Raw genomic sequence first — 17,617 nt, forward strand, 5'->3', positions numbered from 1 at the left:
AGCGCACCACTTTTCGGGGGTATTATCTTCCTTGCACGAGATAAAAGTCTTTTTGGACCCCACAGCCGTATTACCGTTGATTATTATCATTATTATTGTAAGTGTATACACGGAGAGGCGCTAACGAAATCCATGCGACATGATAACGCGTCTTTTTCGAATAAATACGACTGTCGGACTGTTGTATACTAATATTGTAATAACAATAATACTAACAAGAACGTCACGTCATAAAATACCGTTGATCAGAAACCGAGCAAACGCGCCGTCGTCGATAAATTTAAATATTAACCGCGTGAGGATTACCTACTACGACAGCACGACGATATAAATTCAAAGACATTATAATATATTATTCAAGACACTTTCTCGAGTATCGTGAAAATATACATAATAATAAAATAATAATAATAATGTCTCCGCGCGGCACGGACGAGGTCGTATATTGCTCGATCGCCCCGGGATCTATGCGGTGTTCAATATTTTAAATTTCTTCCGCGTACGAAATGTATGTACATTGCATCGCACGCACCTCACACTACTAATACAGGTAGGTATATACTAACTCGGTACGGTTGCGAAATTATATTGCGCTCTCGTCGTCGATAAATTTAAAAAAAAAAACAACTAAACATTGTTACTTCTCCGGACATGTAATTATTTTTATAGATATTGCAAAACACGTCGGATCCACTTCGTGGTGTCTTTGCCAAACACGCATTTTTGAACGATTATAATATTTGTATCACTACGATTACTATACTATTATTACTCTACCTTTGTAACGCGGTATCACATAATATAATTCAGCTGTATAATTATTGGTTGCAGTGTATAGAATGACTTAATATTAAAAATAACATCACGGATCTACATGCGTGTAACCACAGCACGAGTACTGCGACAGATTATTCCGAATAATATTATATAACTGTTGTAGTTACCTATATATATATATATATATTAATTGAAATATATATGCGGTCGCAATAATTACGCAAGATTTGATTTCTGATCGAGTTCAGACGCCGTTCCATCGCACGCATAAATATCGTTTCATAAATAATATAAAAATACCTATCGACTAGATATACCTACTACGTTTTGATTTTTACGATCTCTTGTACGCGATAACACTTCATTCGCGCCCACGCCGATATCGTGAAATCGTATAAGACGGACCGGATTGGCAGACGGCCGACCGCGACACAAAGATATATATTAGTTATATACCTATTATGCGTTGTGCGCATAGTGTTAGATTGTAGAAACACAGTCTGTGGTACGAATGAGAACATATTACAATAATATAATTATTATTGTTTATATAGGTATAAAACGAGTCGGAGAATGAAAAAACAAGTGTTTAATAAGATATAATATAATATATAATATGTAACTGTTTTTTTGACCGAGTTAACAAAACTAGAATCGCGCGCAGACCAGTGTTGTAGAAATCGTATGCCTCGTAACGGTATAAACGAAATATCGCCCACGCATTAGTAAATTACACATGTATCTATATAATACATATATATATATATTATATTGGCCGAGTGGTCGACTGGAGTTCGATGGTTGCTCAACGCCGTGTATACAATAGTCATATAGTAGTAGTAGTAGTAGTAGTAGTAGTAGTAGTAGTAGTAGTAGTAGTAGTAGTAGTAGTAGTAGTAGTAGTGGTAGTAGTAATAATAAATATAATAATACGCAATACTCGAAGTCCGCAGCCGCCGGTCGCTTTTTAGCTATACCTTGTGCATGCACCACGAGAGAAATATATAATAATAATATAATAATAATAATAATTTCTTATATATAGACACACACACAGACACAAGTAGATATAGTGAGATACGGTTGCACGATAAACGATTCATCCGACAAATACGGCGTAGAATTGTGGCGGTATGGGTCGGTCGGACGGTGACGCAATACCGTTTTTCTGTCACGACCGTCGGGCAAAAAAAAAATAAATAAAAACAAAAAGTAATATAATAATACTCCGGAGAGACCGCGCGAGAGATTCAAATGAGTCGGCGAGAGGTTAGGTTGAAACGCATAATATATAATATATATATATTATAATAGTATATTGCACACACGTAAAAACGAGATGAAAAAAAATCGCATATATTACATTGATATAATATTCGCTTTGTCCACCGCTCGTCGTCGATATACATAATACCTATCGCGTTGCTTTTCTCCTTCTCACCTCGTATGTAGGTATACGATTTACAGATAATTCGATTCCGATATACAATGTGTCTGTGTGTAGAAATATTAAAAACATATCTATAGGTAATGTATACCGTATATATATAAAATATCTTTCATGTGTGTGTGTATGTGTGTGTGTGTGTGTGTGGATTATTGGCTCGTACACGCTATTATTTATTATGGATATGGCCAGGTAGGTATATTACACAGAAGCCAGTAGCAAGGTATATATACCGCGGCGGCGGGTCGTGTAGGAGTAAGATCGACCGCGGGGGCGACTGATGCCCTGGGGGAGAGCGAGACCGGCCCCGTGCGAATCGAGTAAAAGTCTACAATATATATACACATACTCGGCGGAGACCGCAAGACAGATTAGATATAGCCGACGGCGACATTAGTATTGAGCGCTCGCGTGAGTGTGTGTATAAATGTGTATACGGATAACACGCGTAATATAATATTTATATGTATTATATGCGAGTATATGTATGCGTGACTCGAGCAATTAACGGATTACATATATATACTTAACGTATACTTAGTTTTATATATATATGTAATATAAAAATCGTACGGATACAGAGTTTTCACAAATCGCGGTCTGTGTCGCTGATATGTTTGTTTGCGCTCTCGAAAATAATATTCGCGTATCTACGTATGTATTATATACTCGAGAGTATGTTTTATGCACACTTATATATATATATATATATATATTATAATTAAAATAATATAATAATATATTATACAGAGATGTGTGTGTGTGTGTGTGTGTGTGGCGCACATCGCTGCAGTAATTGGTTTCACGGTGAAGACGCGCGCGACGGTCGTGCTTGGAAAGCGGATAAGGAGAAACGGCCGTACATAATATTATATTATACCGTTTATATACGTATATACCACCTGTATTGAACCTACATTTATACGTCTTGCAGGTACCACCGCGGTAAACTATTGTGTGCGCCACACGACGATATACGTATTATACGCCGGTGATGGTGAGGAGGAAAATAAAATTAATAAATGATTGTTTGTGGATCCGCCGCGGTATTCCTCTTACGCGTTCGTAGGTATACATATTGTATCCGTATAAATTTAAAATGCGCACGTCTATTATCGTCTTTTGATTCCTATATACTCGTATTAACGTTATACCCTATACTTTTCCCAGGCAGTTGCTGGTCTTCGAACGCCGCGTGCGCACGTTTTCGCCGGCCGTCGACGGCGTCTGTATAGGTACCTACTTACAGCGAACACGCCAAAACACGACGCTTATAACGTCGTGCCTAACCATAGCTATCCGCCTGTATATATATATATATAGTAATATAGGTATATAACGTTTAAACATACACCTACCTACCTACGGTGTATTGTGGCGGTCAAAATTTCAAGGGAAAAAATGTATAAACGTCGATTAACGCGCGACGCGCAAATGAATACGACGAAGTCCGAAAAATTGTGGTTATAATTGAGACGTTTTGTGTAGTACGCCTTGTACAGCGCTTTCAAAAAAATATTACGAACTCATTTTGTATAATTCACGATTTTTCGTGTTTTCTTCGGAACGTGTGCGTGATGGGGCGAGGGAGAAAGAGTACAACTTATTATATAGAATATATATACATACTATTACGATATCATATTATAGTTTTAGGCTCGAGGCGGCGGCGGCGGCGGTCAGACTCATCCGATGGGGAGGAGAATACGAGTAATATTGTATCGTATATATATAGAAACACTGATTAGTGAATGAGCCGGGCGTCGGGCACGTTTAGTCGCGGCCACTTCTTCCCTCGTTAACGCACAAACTCCGCGCCTGACCTTCTCGAATACGACGATTTCACGGATATTGCCCTCGATCGGCGTGTTCGGGTCCCAGCAGACCGTGGCGGACGGTGTGGCTACATCGGTTATTGGTGGCGGACTATGACGGCGGCGGCGGAGGTGGTGCCGTAATGTGTATGTGCGCGTCGAAAAAACAAATCTCGTCCACAATGCGTATAGGCACGTTTTTTCTTCGCCCCGTTCCTCCGAGAATCCGTGAAATCGTATAATACACGCGTTATATGTGATATTATATTTTGGTACCCGTAGTCGGACGATTATGTTTCGTGGCGCGCGGTGCAGTTGCAGCGTGGAGGGGACGAAAAAAATTGTATGTGATGACTCGTTGAAAACTTTTCCACGCCATAAATATTATGCACGGGATCCTTTTCAGATGAATGATACGGTTGCGCATAGAGGTAGACACGGCTACATATATATATATACACTACGATATACTACGATATCAGTGTAATATTATTTTAATGTTATTTTACACGTATACGCGTGTATATGATGTGGCCGCAACACCTCGACGGAACCCGATGCGTTGACCCGCCACCGTGAAGTGCAGCGGTGCAGGCCGCCTCGTCCTTGGCCTTGGGAATTTCGATATTTTACAATTTTCTCGCTATATATAGGTTCCTATTATAATATTGTATTAAGTAGAGATACGTTATTTTTATTCCTATACGAAATTTTACACACGCGATATACCGGTCGATTATACGCGCATTTCACCACTATGTCATTACCTATATATCATGTTTTAGTTCTCACGTTGTGTTATTATTCAACTAGACGATTTGATTGAAACCCATACACGACGAAAACGATGACGACGACGACGACGACGACGACGACCAATAGACCGCCGATTTGACACGGTGTGTCTTTATATCGACCGTCGGATCTCTATTATAATTGCTATTCACGTTACTCGCATCTCTTGGTCGGACCCCGTCTTCTGCTCCGTCCGTCACACTCTTTGTTTCCACCTTTCCCTCTATCGTTCGTTCGTTCGTTCGTTATTATTATTATCATATAGGTACTATACTTTATAACTTATAACGTAATAATTATTACCATCGTGGGACGGTAATTTATAATTTTATTTTTTCCCTACCTTCTCTGCGCATGCCCATTTTCAGACACTTTTTCAGCCGACAGTACTGACATTGGTTCCGGTGGTGTTGGTCGATGGGACAGTTCCGGCTGCCCCTGCACGAGTACGTGAGATTCCGGCGGACGCTCCTTTTGAAAAAACTTTTACAACCTGAAAAACAAAAAACAGAATACCGTTAACGTCCACGTTTACATATTATTATTATTATAGGTCGTATATATTAAATGATTATGTCGACAATCGATAGGTGTATATGTGCATAATAATAATAATTTAAAATATATTTTTAACAGTTATCGCAAAATGAACTTTCTTTGGAAGTTTGTATACACATAAATCGCATAATAACACGCAATCATTTCATAATATTACATATTATGTGTAGTTTAACAACTATATCAAGTTACGTTGTTATAAACCAGTCCGTTACTCGAGTATGTATAGTGATTAAGACATTTAATGGACAACTAATATTCATTTATCACTGCTTTAAAATACACGACGTTTAAACGTGAAATCTAATTAGTAACAATAAAATGGATTATACAGTTATACAGGTATATAGGTATTTAAATTCAATTCTACATATTAAATAAATTATAATAATGTTGTATATCTACAGGGTTTTTGACCGATATAATAAACAATATTCCTCGTTGAATAATGTAACTTTATTGTGCTCATCGACGGAAAATAAAACGACTATATTTTAAATGTCAATCATTAGCATAATATAGGGTGTCTATAATAAATAAAAAACGGGTTCTGTGTAGAGGTTGAGTATATACATAATATTATTGTGGAATGATAAGTCATATTATGCATTTCTTTGGAATTATTTACCCCGATCATTATAATGATTCATACGTCAATGTTTAAAATTGATGTATGATAATATATACGTATATGTATGTATGAGTCTTTGAAATTTTTATTGATACCGACTAACAGACGTGCACTTTAATGTTATAATATAATATAAAAATTAGATACCCAAACACAGAGTAAAATATGATTTCTGTATAGCATCCATTTATATTATGTCTTTTAGTAATAGTACTATGAAATTATTTCTTATTCATCATCGAGTGCTCTAGTCTAACTACTCTATCTATACATTTTACTTAAAAAAAAAAACTTGTAAATAATTACACGCCATATAGGTTAAATTACATTACATTTCATTTCCTACGTCGTGAATTGAAATAAATGCAATTTGAATACTGTACTACATGGTAATCGACAGTGCTTTGTATTTAAATTTTATTTATGCGTTCATTAATGTCAAACACCGTAGTTGGATCGTAAATCAATATTTACGCGCTAAAATGTTTATAATCGAGAATATTAATCATTTTTGCATAATTATTTATTGCCACACAAATTTAATATGTACCTGTATTATGATATCTAATGTTTTATTAAAACAGTAGACATATGAAGTGTTTAAATTCAGAAAGTTCAATTTATAAAGTAAATCTGGTCTTTAAATTTTAAAAATCATAATACTTTAAAAGAAGCATTTGGTTCGAAGCAAAAACGTTATCAAACACTCAGTAAACAACGTTCTGTGTAGGTCTATATAATATAATAGTCTTATTTTCTCAATTTCTGCCCACGATAATATGACGTCCTATCTATCGTAGCTTAATGCAGTTTTATTGTTTGTACGGTTTTACCAACATAATATAAAAACTCTTAGTCGGGTGTAGTATTCCGTTGCGAAAGATTTCAGGAAATATTTGCTGGAAATAACATTATAAAACAACATAACGTAAACGTACAAATAAGATTCGTATATAATACATAATCGAGTCCGGGTGGAGCGATTTCACAAGTGGTTTTATGAGGGTCGGTAGTGCGAGCTGGGCGAGTTTGATCTATAAAGTATACTTGTTTGCGCCTGTGAACTGGAGACAGCCGTGTAAACAATAGCGATAAACCGTAACAATAATACAACGGTATATTATAAAATTAAAGGTAGTGTTGTGATCCGTAAATGTCCTCCACATTACCACCACACAAAATCACACTGACTGCCGCGTGTTCGAGATCAATCGACACTCGAGTTCGGACGACTTTGCCGGCGGTGCACCTACACGCGCATATACCTAACGCAGTACTTGCCGTGTATCTACCTATATCGTATTGAATACACGAGTACCTGCATATTCGCGTATTATAATATTACCGTGCGTACAAACGGACGAGGTAGGACGTGCGATGTCGGACGATTTCCCAGCGAGCTTTACATTTACAAGAATAATAATTATCCCGCAGTGCCGCGCGAATGAGCTGTACGCACACGCACATAAAATCATTACATCAATCACGTACGACGTACAGTATAACGTTGTAATCGCGTAGTATAACGAGACGTTTCGACCAAAAAAAAAAAAAATAACCGAATCTCACGCGTAACGCGTATAACATGTATAATGCACAGAATCGTTCCAAGCCCTCGACCAAGAGATTTCTTCCGCGCGCGCACACACGTCGTCCTCGATATCCCAATAACGTACGCGAACATTTTGCGCGCGGCGCGCGTGCATTGTGTCGTAATAGACACGGCATGACGCTATGACGCACACGCATACACACGTTGCATACACCTATGCGCATTGTGTGATAGGTGTACGACGGCGGTAAGTAACGCGTGTCCGTATATATCTATATATATATATACGTATGGTATAATAACAGCGCGCGCGCGCATTCCGATCACCCTGTACGCGCGTGTACATACATATATAGGAATAAGACGTACACAATGGGGATCCGAGCGGAGACCGGTTCCCACGGCATCATTCGCGCCGTCGCCCAGTCTCCTCGTCTTCTCGTCGACTCGCTCGTTCGCCCGCTCGTCCTCCTCAACAGGTTTGGGGGCTCGCGCCATACACACACACACACACACTCGTGCGCTTACGCGTACGCGCCGATTTACGCGAACCCGTGTGCTGCGCGTGTGCGTCGCGGCGGCGGCGGTTAAGCCACCACCGACCGACAACAATGATAATAATATAACGATAACGATAACGATAGCGATTATGATAATGGTAATAATAATACGGTGTGTTACGACTATTATATATATATATATATATATATACACTGCAGCAGACGCGCGGACACGACGACTATAATATATTATCGAGGAAACGGTTCGGCGCGAGGAACTATCCTCGCAAACGCCCTCGCTTCATTCCATCGTCGTCTTCGTCGTCTTCGTCGTCGTAGTCGCCGACAACAATAAGCCTCTCTCGATTTTTTATTACTATTATTTTCCTTATTTTTTTTACACGCAGACTTCTCGTACACAGCGCGCGTCGCATTCCTCGTCGACAGTGTTATATGCGCGTACACTCTTTTTCGTCCATCATTTCTCTCCCGCCGCCGTCCTATCACTGGATTATATATATATATATATATATATAATATCGCCGTTAAACACGACAATATTATAATGTAATGTTCATACGCGCGCGTGTCGTAGAAAGATATAAATTACTACGTCTTGGAAATACTTATGGCTAATAACATAATATCGATATTATATAGGACGTCGAAACTCCGCGAGACCGCGTCCATATAGCGCTTGCGTTTAATAGCGGTTTGTACGCCTTAGCAGCCGTCTGATGTCTATCTATTATTATATTATTATATTATGCGCGCGGAGACGGATCAACGAATTGGCGGGCGGGAGTGTATATACCTACGAGTAAAATATTTCGTTTGTCGTCGTATTGTCGGAGAACCGATACATCGTAGTGTATTATACTGTGGTTTTTGAAACGGTACTCTGCTTCGACTTATATATATATATATCTCGAATAGTTTTAAGTCTTTAACGTCTCATGAAATATTTGTTTTGTTTTGTTTTAGGTCATAGTTCTTAGCTTTTTAACTTTTTTGAATATAATATCAACGTATATTTTTAATTTTTCTGAAAAGTCTATGTATAAAAATAGGATTCAGAGTTAGTATGTGATAAATCAATAGTTTAGTATGTTTAAAATTTGTCCGAGCAGAGTAATGGACCAACATTTATTCGCGGGGTCTACCACCCGGCCTGTGCCACCCCACTCTGCTCACTCTAAATTTTAAATACTCATATAACTGCTGATGGGTCAAGTTCGACTCAAAAATGACAACAGTGCATTAGCCAGCTTTAAACGCTCAATGACGTTTATTAAAAAAAAAAAAAAAAATGCGCGTCCTTTATTAAAACTATAATATTCATTATTATGATGGCACCTATATCTATTATATTAATTATTAATGACACTTCTATCCGTCTATTATGTTATTGTACTACGTTAGAACGATTAGTAATCATTTTTTAACAACTCATCATTATGATTTATGAATATATTTATATCTATGTATGTACTGTATATTATCGCATGAAATATGCATAAGTAATGGATATGGATAACCGATCAAAATTGTTTGTATCACATTTTTAAAATATAAAATTATATTTAACGTGACAATTAAAAAATGTCACCCATACGCGATGTATAATTAATATGCGAAAGACCTATCCATAATTACGTCACTTTAAGTTGTATTACACATTTACTGACACCATATAATTGACTATAGTTGACTATTTTTTTTATTAAATTCACAGGTATTACCTTCTAAAAATATAACGAAAAAAAATCTTATGTTAGGGATGAACTGCAGTATAACGACAAACATTTCTGAGTGATAAATAGGGTTACATTGATATATACGTATACATACCTACTTATTATATTACATGTTATATTATTTATAACTCTCTATCTCTCTCTCTTTTGTTGATGAAGAACTACTACACAAGACATTTTCAAATTTCTATTTTTAATCTTTTTTTTTTTTTTTAATTCAGAGGCCTATCTATAGGTTTACGAATATTGAATAAAATCCTAACGTTTTGTACATCGTGCGAATTCCATTTAATAATGATCACGGTCAATAATTATGAAACTATATAATATTATCGTTAATAAGAAATTAATTTATACACTTATTGGTACGTATAATACCTATTATATCAACGAAAACAAAAAATATTATTTAGAAAATAATATCAATATTTAAGTACTATATATCTGTATACATAGGTAAATCTATGAAGCGCGTTTTATTCGCTTTCAGATAATATCTGATTTAGCTAAGAAACTACGCGGTTGTAGGCACGTCTCATAGATTGAATTATTATGAATATAATAAGCATATATAATACTATAATTATATTATAATAATAGCTATATGTATACGCGAGTTAAATCAGTTCGAATCAATCGGGCCACGAGGCGTTTCCTGTGCCGCCACGGTGGAGATTTCTATACGTATATCTTTACGACTATATGTGTATGTATACTTACCCAATTACACCTATTACACGTTTAAAATACGATATGATAAGACATACGATGATAATTATATAATTAGATGAACGATGTTTAAATACGTAAAATATTCGATGACGTGCGTATTTACAGATAATATACTGGTGTGTAATAATAATATTAAAAAAAAATATATTAATTAAAAGACGTATAAAAAATAATAATTATAATATCATCGGACCTTGTTCCATTAAAATACTCTCAAAGGTCTCGCGGCTATGATAAAATATTACACATTGGTATCTCTACAGTATAATATACAAACGACGTGTGGATATAATATACACATTACGACGTGAAACACATAATATTATACACACAATACAAAGTCGTTGAATATTCAATGTTACGATAACAATTTTGATTTATGCGCGCGCTACCGAAAAACGAAAATCATATATATATATATATATATATATATACTTGGCCGTATCGAATATTATATAGGTTATAATCCAATAACATTTTATAATATTCTTGTGTTGAAGGTGAAACTAAAAAAAAATAAAAAAATGGTTACATCGCTCGGTGTATTATATGCGAACTCGCCGTATATTTTGTGAAGTAAACATATTCTACTACATAATATTATATATCCATATATGTATGTATATAATGTATATATATATATTAGTACAGTGTGTACACGGAACAGCATATAATATACTACATATTATGACTCGACAAATTCTTTGCCAATTTTTATTTCTCCTATAAAATATATATATTTATTTTTGTAAAATATTAATAATGTTACGCGTTGTACTAATATGTGGGAATATATGCGTATAATATAACATTAAAGCCGCGTATTATTCAAATATAATGTACATTCTACTATCTCGCGCGGTGCAGTGCATTGCGTATTTACCGCATATATTATAGTTGAGCCGTTGTTTGATTACGCAGAATTAATTCTTTAATCAGTTACGCACTCGTTTTAATAACACCCATCTACCTGTCTGTCTTTATATACTGCACGCATACGCGTGTACGCATTGTTGGTACCGTATATCTCTGGAGCCCGGCAGACGCCGTGGGCATAGTAGGTACTGCGCGTACACTTTACACCCTTCTGCAGACGCGCCGTGACCCTTTATCCCGATTTTTTTGCGCTTTTTTTTCACCGCGGTCAGGTTACTGCAGCAGCAGCAACATCAGCAGCATCAGCAGCAGTCTTTCAGATCTCTCCGCTTCACCGCGGCGCATGGCTTATTATTTCTACCCCGCTACATCACACTCCTCACGCCCGCGGGGCGTTTAATATTACACGATAGTTTCACTGTACAGCAGCTAATTAAGAGACACCATCGCCGCCGACAAAACAGAATATTGTACAATTAAAACGCGTCGTATATACACACAAACAAAACGGGTGGTACACACTACGCTATACATATTATATATATATATATATGTATACAAAGGTACGCGCGAGCGTCGGACTCGTGCCCGGGTCTGAGACACGAGGGGAAACAAATACTAATAACAAAAAAAAAAAAAAGATCACGTTAACAAAAAAATAATAATAATAATAGTAATAATAAAAAAACGGAAAACGGAGAGGTGGAGAGAGAAATGAACTGCTGCTTTGTGATAATGAAGGGTATGCGCCTACGCTCGCGCCGTCGCCGCCGCCGCCGCACCGCGTCGTGCGGGATTCGTTACCGGGACCGACCGGCCTGACTTCTAAAATGCGGTTTATATTATCGTCATTATCATTTGTGTCGTTCTCGGCGTGGTCATTATAAAAAAAAAAAAAACGGGAGTAGGTATATACATAAAAAAAAAAAAAAAATTGTAAATGAAACGGCGTCGGTGGTGCAACAATAACAATATTCGTGTATACTTATGCACGGGCGTGTAAAAACGTTGTGGAACGTGGTCATTTAAAGGGGGGTAAAAAGGTTTTTTTGTTTCTGTTTATCACTCCGCTTCACTTCTCTTCCTTTCTCACGCTTTCCTCTAAAATCTCCACGGGGCGAATTATTTAATAAAAACGTAGTGTGAACTACCCCCCGCGACTATTATTGTACAGTTAATAATATGATAATAAGTATAAAATTACACGACGCGCGGATAAGGACGTTGGTTTTTTTTTGTTTTAGATAGAAATCGTCTTGGGGACTTCTAGATTCGGACGACAAGATAATTTCATATTGTGTTTAATTATATACTTGTAAAAAAATATACCTATTTATGTATACACTATACATATATATATATATATATAAGGATGTGCGAGTCAGCCTTACTATTACACTAATATTATATTATACAAAATCTAGTAAGCCTACTATAATATACAGCCAAGGTGGTATATAGATCGTGTATTTACAGGAATAATCAGCGTGTAAACGGAAACATAATAATTAAGTTGAAATATATTATTCTTGAACACGCGATTTATATATTTAACAACTAGCAATCGTTTACTTTCATCTGTCTCAGATTTTGTCAATAATGAACCTGTATTAAAATATTTTAAATACTGCATAAATATACATATATAGTACATACCACATATGCATATTCGTAAACCAGCAGATATCATTTACAAGCAACACGATATATTTATTAAAACTGGACTTGTATATTTTTTTAAGAGCACGTGTTCAAGTGGTTATTATTTACAGGAAAACTGTATTATATATGATTGTCCTACTTGTTTGCACATTTTCGTTACATTTCATACTCAATAGGTACGTATATCATTATTGGTACATTGGCAAATTAAATTAAAGATAGTTTTTTTTTTTTTTTTTAAAACAACATAATAATTGTTTTAAAAAATGTCTAGTTGTAGGTTTTTTTTTAGATTACCTAGCTCTGTGGTTAAAATGCATGTTTACTAAATCTAATTGATTTCTCGATTTGTGACGAGGCGTCAGATTATATAGTATAGGTGCCGATGCACATAATATATTAAAGCACGTGCACCTGTTGCGAGTATATAATATAAAGGTTAATGCGAAAATTAACATTTCCATTGGAAACCGACAAATCATCGTTGTCGAGGGGTTGTTCACAGTGCATAATATACATCAGCAACAGGTATAAATGTATAACGCTAAACACCATATCACCTCCCCGCAGGAGCGTTTTTGAGTATGATATATGTTATGCGTGTAAAAAATATAATAGTTTTCATGGGGTGTGACATAATAATGTGTTCGTAATTTTACGTAATATATACATGGTTAATCATTCGATATAAGTCAAGCACTTAAATATAGTTTTAATTTATAAACAAAACAAGGGATTTATTGCGGTCGTATTATTTTTGTTTAACTTTTCTTTCTTTTTTATATTTAATATCAATAGCCGATTATAAATTGAATATACAATTGGGATTTTAGAAGAATTGTGGTGCTTGAGCACACTACATAGTTTAAAACATATAATTTCAATAATTTTTGTATGAACAGAATCAATTCAAAATCGTTTTACAAAATCAATCGGTTTATCATAATATGGAAATTTATAAACATCACCGGTCCGGTGATTTTATTTTTTTCAACGCTTTGACGACTTGTCTAATCGCGATACAATCAAATAATGTTATATACCTTTAGCTTTAATATTTCTACATTTATACACATTATACAGTATTATAGTACTTCAAACATGTATAATATTTTGGCTCTCATCAACGAGGCAACCAGGTTAACCATCATGCTCGTGTCTACGTGCGGACTGTGCAGGAGGAGTTTTTAGGGGTTTTGAGATTTTTTACTTATAAATCCCTCGGTGCGTAAAACGGAAAAAGCATAACGCATGCGCTTATTATAATATGGTCAGTATTAATGGAAACCGCGCATGTTTGTACAATATAAAACTAAAGCAGTATAACTACGATGACAAATTGGACACGGTCTACCGCGGCTAGAAAAATCGTTTAGTCAATTATACACTTTAATCCACTGTTATATACAGTGTTTAACGTGCGTACAAATACTGAGGTGTGATTGCTAGCCCGTGCCTTACGATATTACAGTTATAGGCCGGCGTGGTCAATGGAATTTAAAAAATATGTATAATATTTTAGCATGTGTACCCATTTGTTTTTTATCGGAACATTGATATTTAAATGGGTATAACACACTAACATTTTATTGTTAGGAACATTTAAAACGCGTTTTTTACTATACCGCAATATATTTATAAAATATATACGCGTATATACGTGACAGATTTTGCAATAAAGTCGTTTCTACTAATATGTATAAATATACTGTTTGAATGTGTAATTTTTTCCTCAACTAGCTGTAACATGCAGTAGCCTGTCCGTGATTATGTGCATTTATAAAATAATTTTATGTTAAATATACCCATATAGGTGCATGTATATTGTATATAAATGGATATCTCAACCGCGGGTGTGAGTATGTGTTGTATGTGCACTATATGCATACGGATCCTGAAGTATAAAAACATAATGTTATTTTAAACGTAATTTTAGTGTGCCGACGAATGAATCGCCGATGCTAATTTTTTTTATTTATATATAAATTATTACTTTTATTGTGTAATAATGTGTTTGACATTTTTCAATTGGCCGCGGTATCTGCAGTAAATAAAAAAAACGCGTTTCTCAATAAATGATGGCGTCATAATATTTTTGAATTTCCAAATCACTTTATACACACAAGTACATCTTCACGTGCATATGATACATATTATATTACATTACGTTTTGTAAACGGTTATTTGTCCGATGTATAGTGAAACGGAATACTCGCAAAATCTGTCATGCTGCACATACCTATCACGCGCCGTACCTACCTTACTACCTACATAGAGTACGATTATAATTCATAACTTATTTCTAAAACCAATTTAAGAGTCGACTCGGTGAACACAACTCCTCTTATTGTTATAATTACTGAGCTATGGCCCCTGCTACAGCACTGACATTATTTTTTCGAACGTCAAACGACAATGTCATGTATTCTACACGCGTTTAACGCGTTCGTCGTTTTCAGCTTATCGCACGTGACGATATCTTAATATTCCGATTTTATTGTACGCGAATCGTATCGCGACATCATATTTATGTTATTAGTACGGGGGAGTCGGTCGGCTCGGGGCGCGGACCATCGCGCGCGTCACTGTGTTTACATTTTCGAGGGGCGGTGGCGGCGGCGTCGACGTATTATATTATATTATTGTATATATATATACACATGCATCGCGGGCGGGTGTCGGGCGCGATCACAAAAAAACAAACCCACCCAGATGAGTCGGCGGCGGCGGCGGCGGTGGCAGCAGACACACGTCGGGTTATGACCCGCCGACCGGTTGACCCAAAGGAATCCGGTTCTGGCGCGCGGACAGTCATCGTTCGCGCGCGCGTGTCCGCGTGTATATATTACATTATATTATATTATTATGGTGCTCACCGGCGCGAGATCGGTAACAACCGGGCCGTATTAAATTTTATTATTATCATTTTTATCATTATTATTTTTTAATGATTACCGTAAATAGCGTGCGGATTATTCGCGTGCGGCGCCCACCGCGGTTTCAGCAATTTTATTATTATTATAATTATTAATTTTTTTTTATCGCTCTTTAATTTTCGTCTACGGCCGCCGTCCTCCGCCTGTGAGTCGAAAACAGTCGAGACGACCGCTCGAGGATATGAAATTAGAATATTTAATATTATAATATACTGTAAAATAAATATCGAGCTGAAGAAACTGTAATAAAGTAAAATATATATAGGTAATACCTATTATTATGGGCTCGTTTATCGGCGGGCAGCTCTCGTTATTGAAATTTCAATCGAATTATATGTATAAGGTATTTTTACCGAGTTTTCTCGCCACGCGGTCGAAGAAAATACTTTTATTTTTTCGAAATATACCAACACCGGATTTATTGGTTTTTTTTAAATTTATTTATCTTATTTTTACTTATCGGGGTGAAAAGTGATGATTATATATTTTATACATATTTTTTTATCCTCAATATAATTTCATTTGAAACTAATTTTTATAAATCATTTAATCGTCATAGGAATTTTTTCGTCGAAAATGTTCGAACATTTAATATTATACGATAACGAAAAATCGTATTTTTAAAATACTTTATAAATAATAGAATATACGGAATAACACGCGTATAATTTGTACAGATACTGACCTTCGCAAGTAAATTGTCCGTAGTGTTTACCGCTGCTCTTGTCACCGCACACGACGCATTCGATGTTCTGTCCGTTTTTGTCGCACTGTCCGCCGAGCGTGACCAGCGAACCGCCCGACTGCGAGCTGGCCGTTCCCGGCGTGGTGCTCTGCTGCGGCTCGTCCAGATGGTGGCCGCCACCGCCGGGCGGGTCGCGCCACGCCGGCGTCACCAACGCCATGCTCCGGGTGAACCCGCCGAGATCGTGGTGGTGGCCACTGGTCAGCAGGTCGGGCGGCCCACCGTGCGGCGGGCCCTGATGCGACGGCGGCGCGGCCGAACCGCCGGTCGGGCCGCCGACGCCCGTCATGCCGGGACCGCCGCCACCGGACACTGTGCATAGTCCGCCTACCGCCGCGCGACACACCGCGAGGCCGTTATGCGGAATAATAATGGTGCTTGCCGGTGTGAACCTGAGCTTCCGCTGAGACCGTCGGGCTGTTGGCCCGACTTCGCGGCAGTGGTGGCGCCGGTCGGCTTACCGGTAAACCGCCAGGTGCCGCAGCGCGAGATCCCGCTGTTCGGCCGAACTGCTATACCGTCCGAGAACACTGAATAAACGTTTTTTTTATTTTTCTTACCAACAACACATATAAAATCGACGAATATTATTTTTCCGATACGGCGCAGAGTAAAGAAAAAAAAAAAATTACCCGATATTGTTAACGATTATTTTTCGTCTCGTCTCGTCCCGATTGAAGACGCACAAAAAATAAAAACAAATAAATAGATTTCGAACGATTAATAAAATTCCCACGCGCGTAATGTGGCGGCACGGACGACGCTTACGACGACGATCGTTTCGGATTTTTGACCTTTCGGAGACCTGGCGGCCGCGATCCCAGATCGGAGTGAA

The 17,617-nt window shown here is 37.0% G+C and overlaps 1 protein-coding gene across 1 annotated transcript in view; it reads right to left on the reverse strand.

Annotated features, from left to right (window-relative positions):
- Positions 1-17,071, reverse strand: part of LOC113551790 (nuclear receptor subfamily 2 group F member 1-B) — a 49,313-nt gene extending 32,242 nt beyond the window's left edge. Inside the window, exons 1-2 of the mRNA XM_026954275.1 lie at positions 16,723-17,071; positions 5,177-5,326 (exon numbers count right to left, since the gene is read on the reverse strand). Coding sequence (XP_026810076.1) covers positions 5,177-5,326; positions 16,723-17,071 — 499 coding nt within the window. The remainder of the gene's footprint in view (positions 1-5,176; positions 5,327-16,722) is intronic.
- Between the last annotated feature and the right edge of the window lie 546 nt (positions 17,072-17,617).

The sequence above is a fragment of the Rhopalosiphum maidis genome, chromosome 2 (genome assembly GCF_003676215.2).
Source record: "Rhopalosiphum maidis isolate BTI-1 chromosome 2, ASM367621v3, whole genome shotgun sequence".
In the NCBI taxonomy this organism is placed as follows: Eukaryota; Metazoa; Arthropoda; class Insecta; order Hemiptera; family Aphididae; genus Rhopalosiphum; species Rhopalosiphum maidis.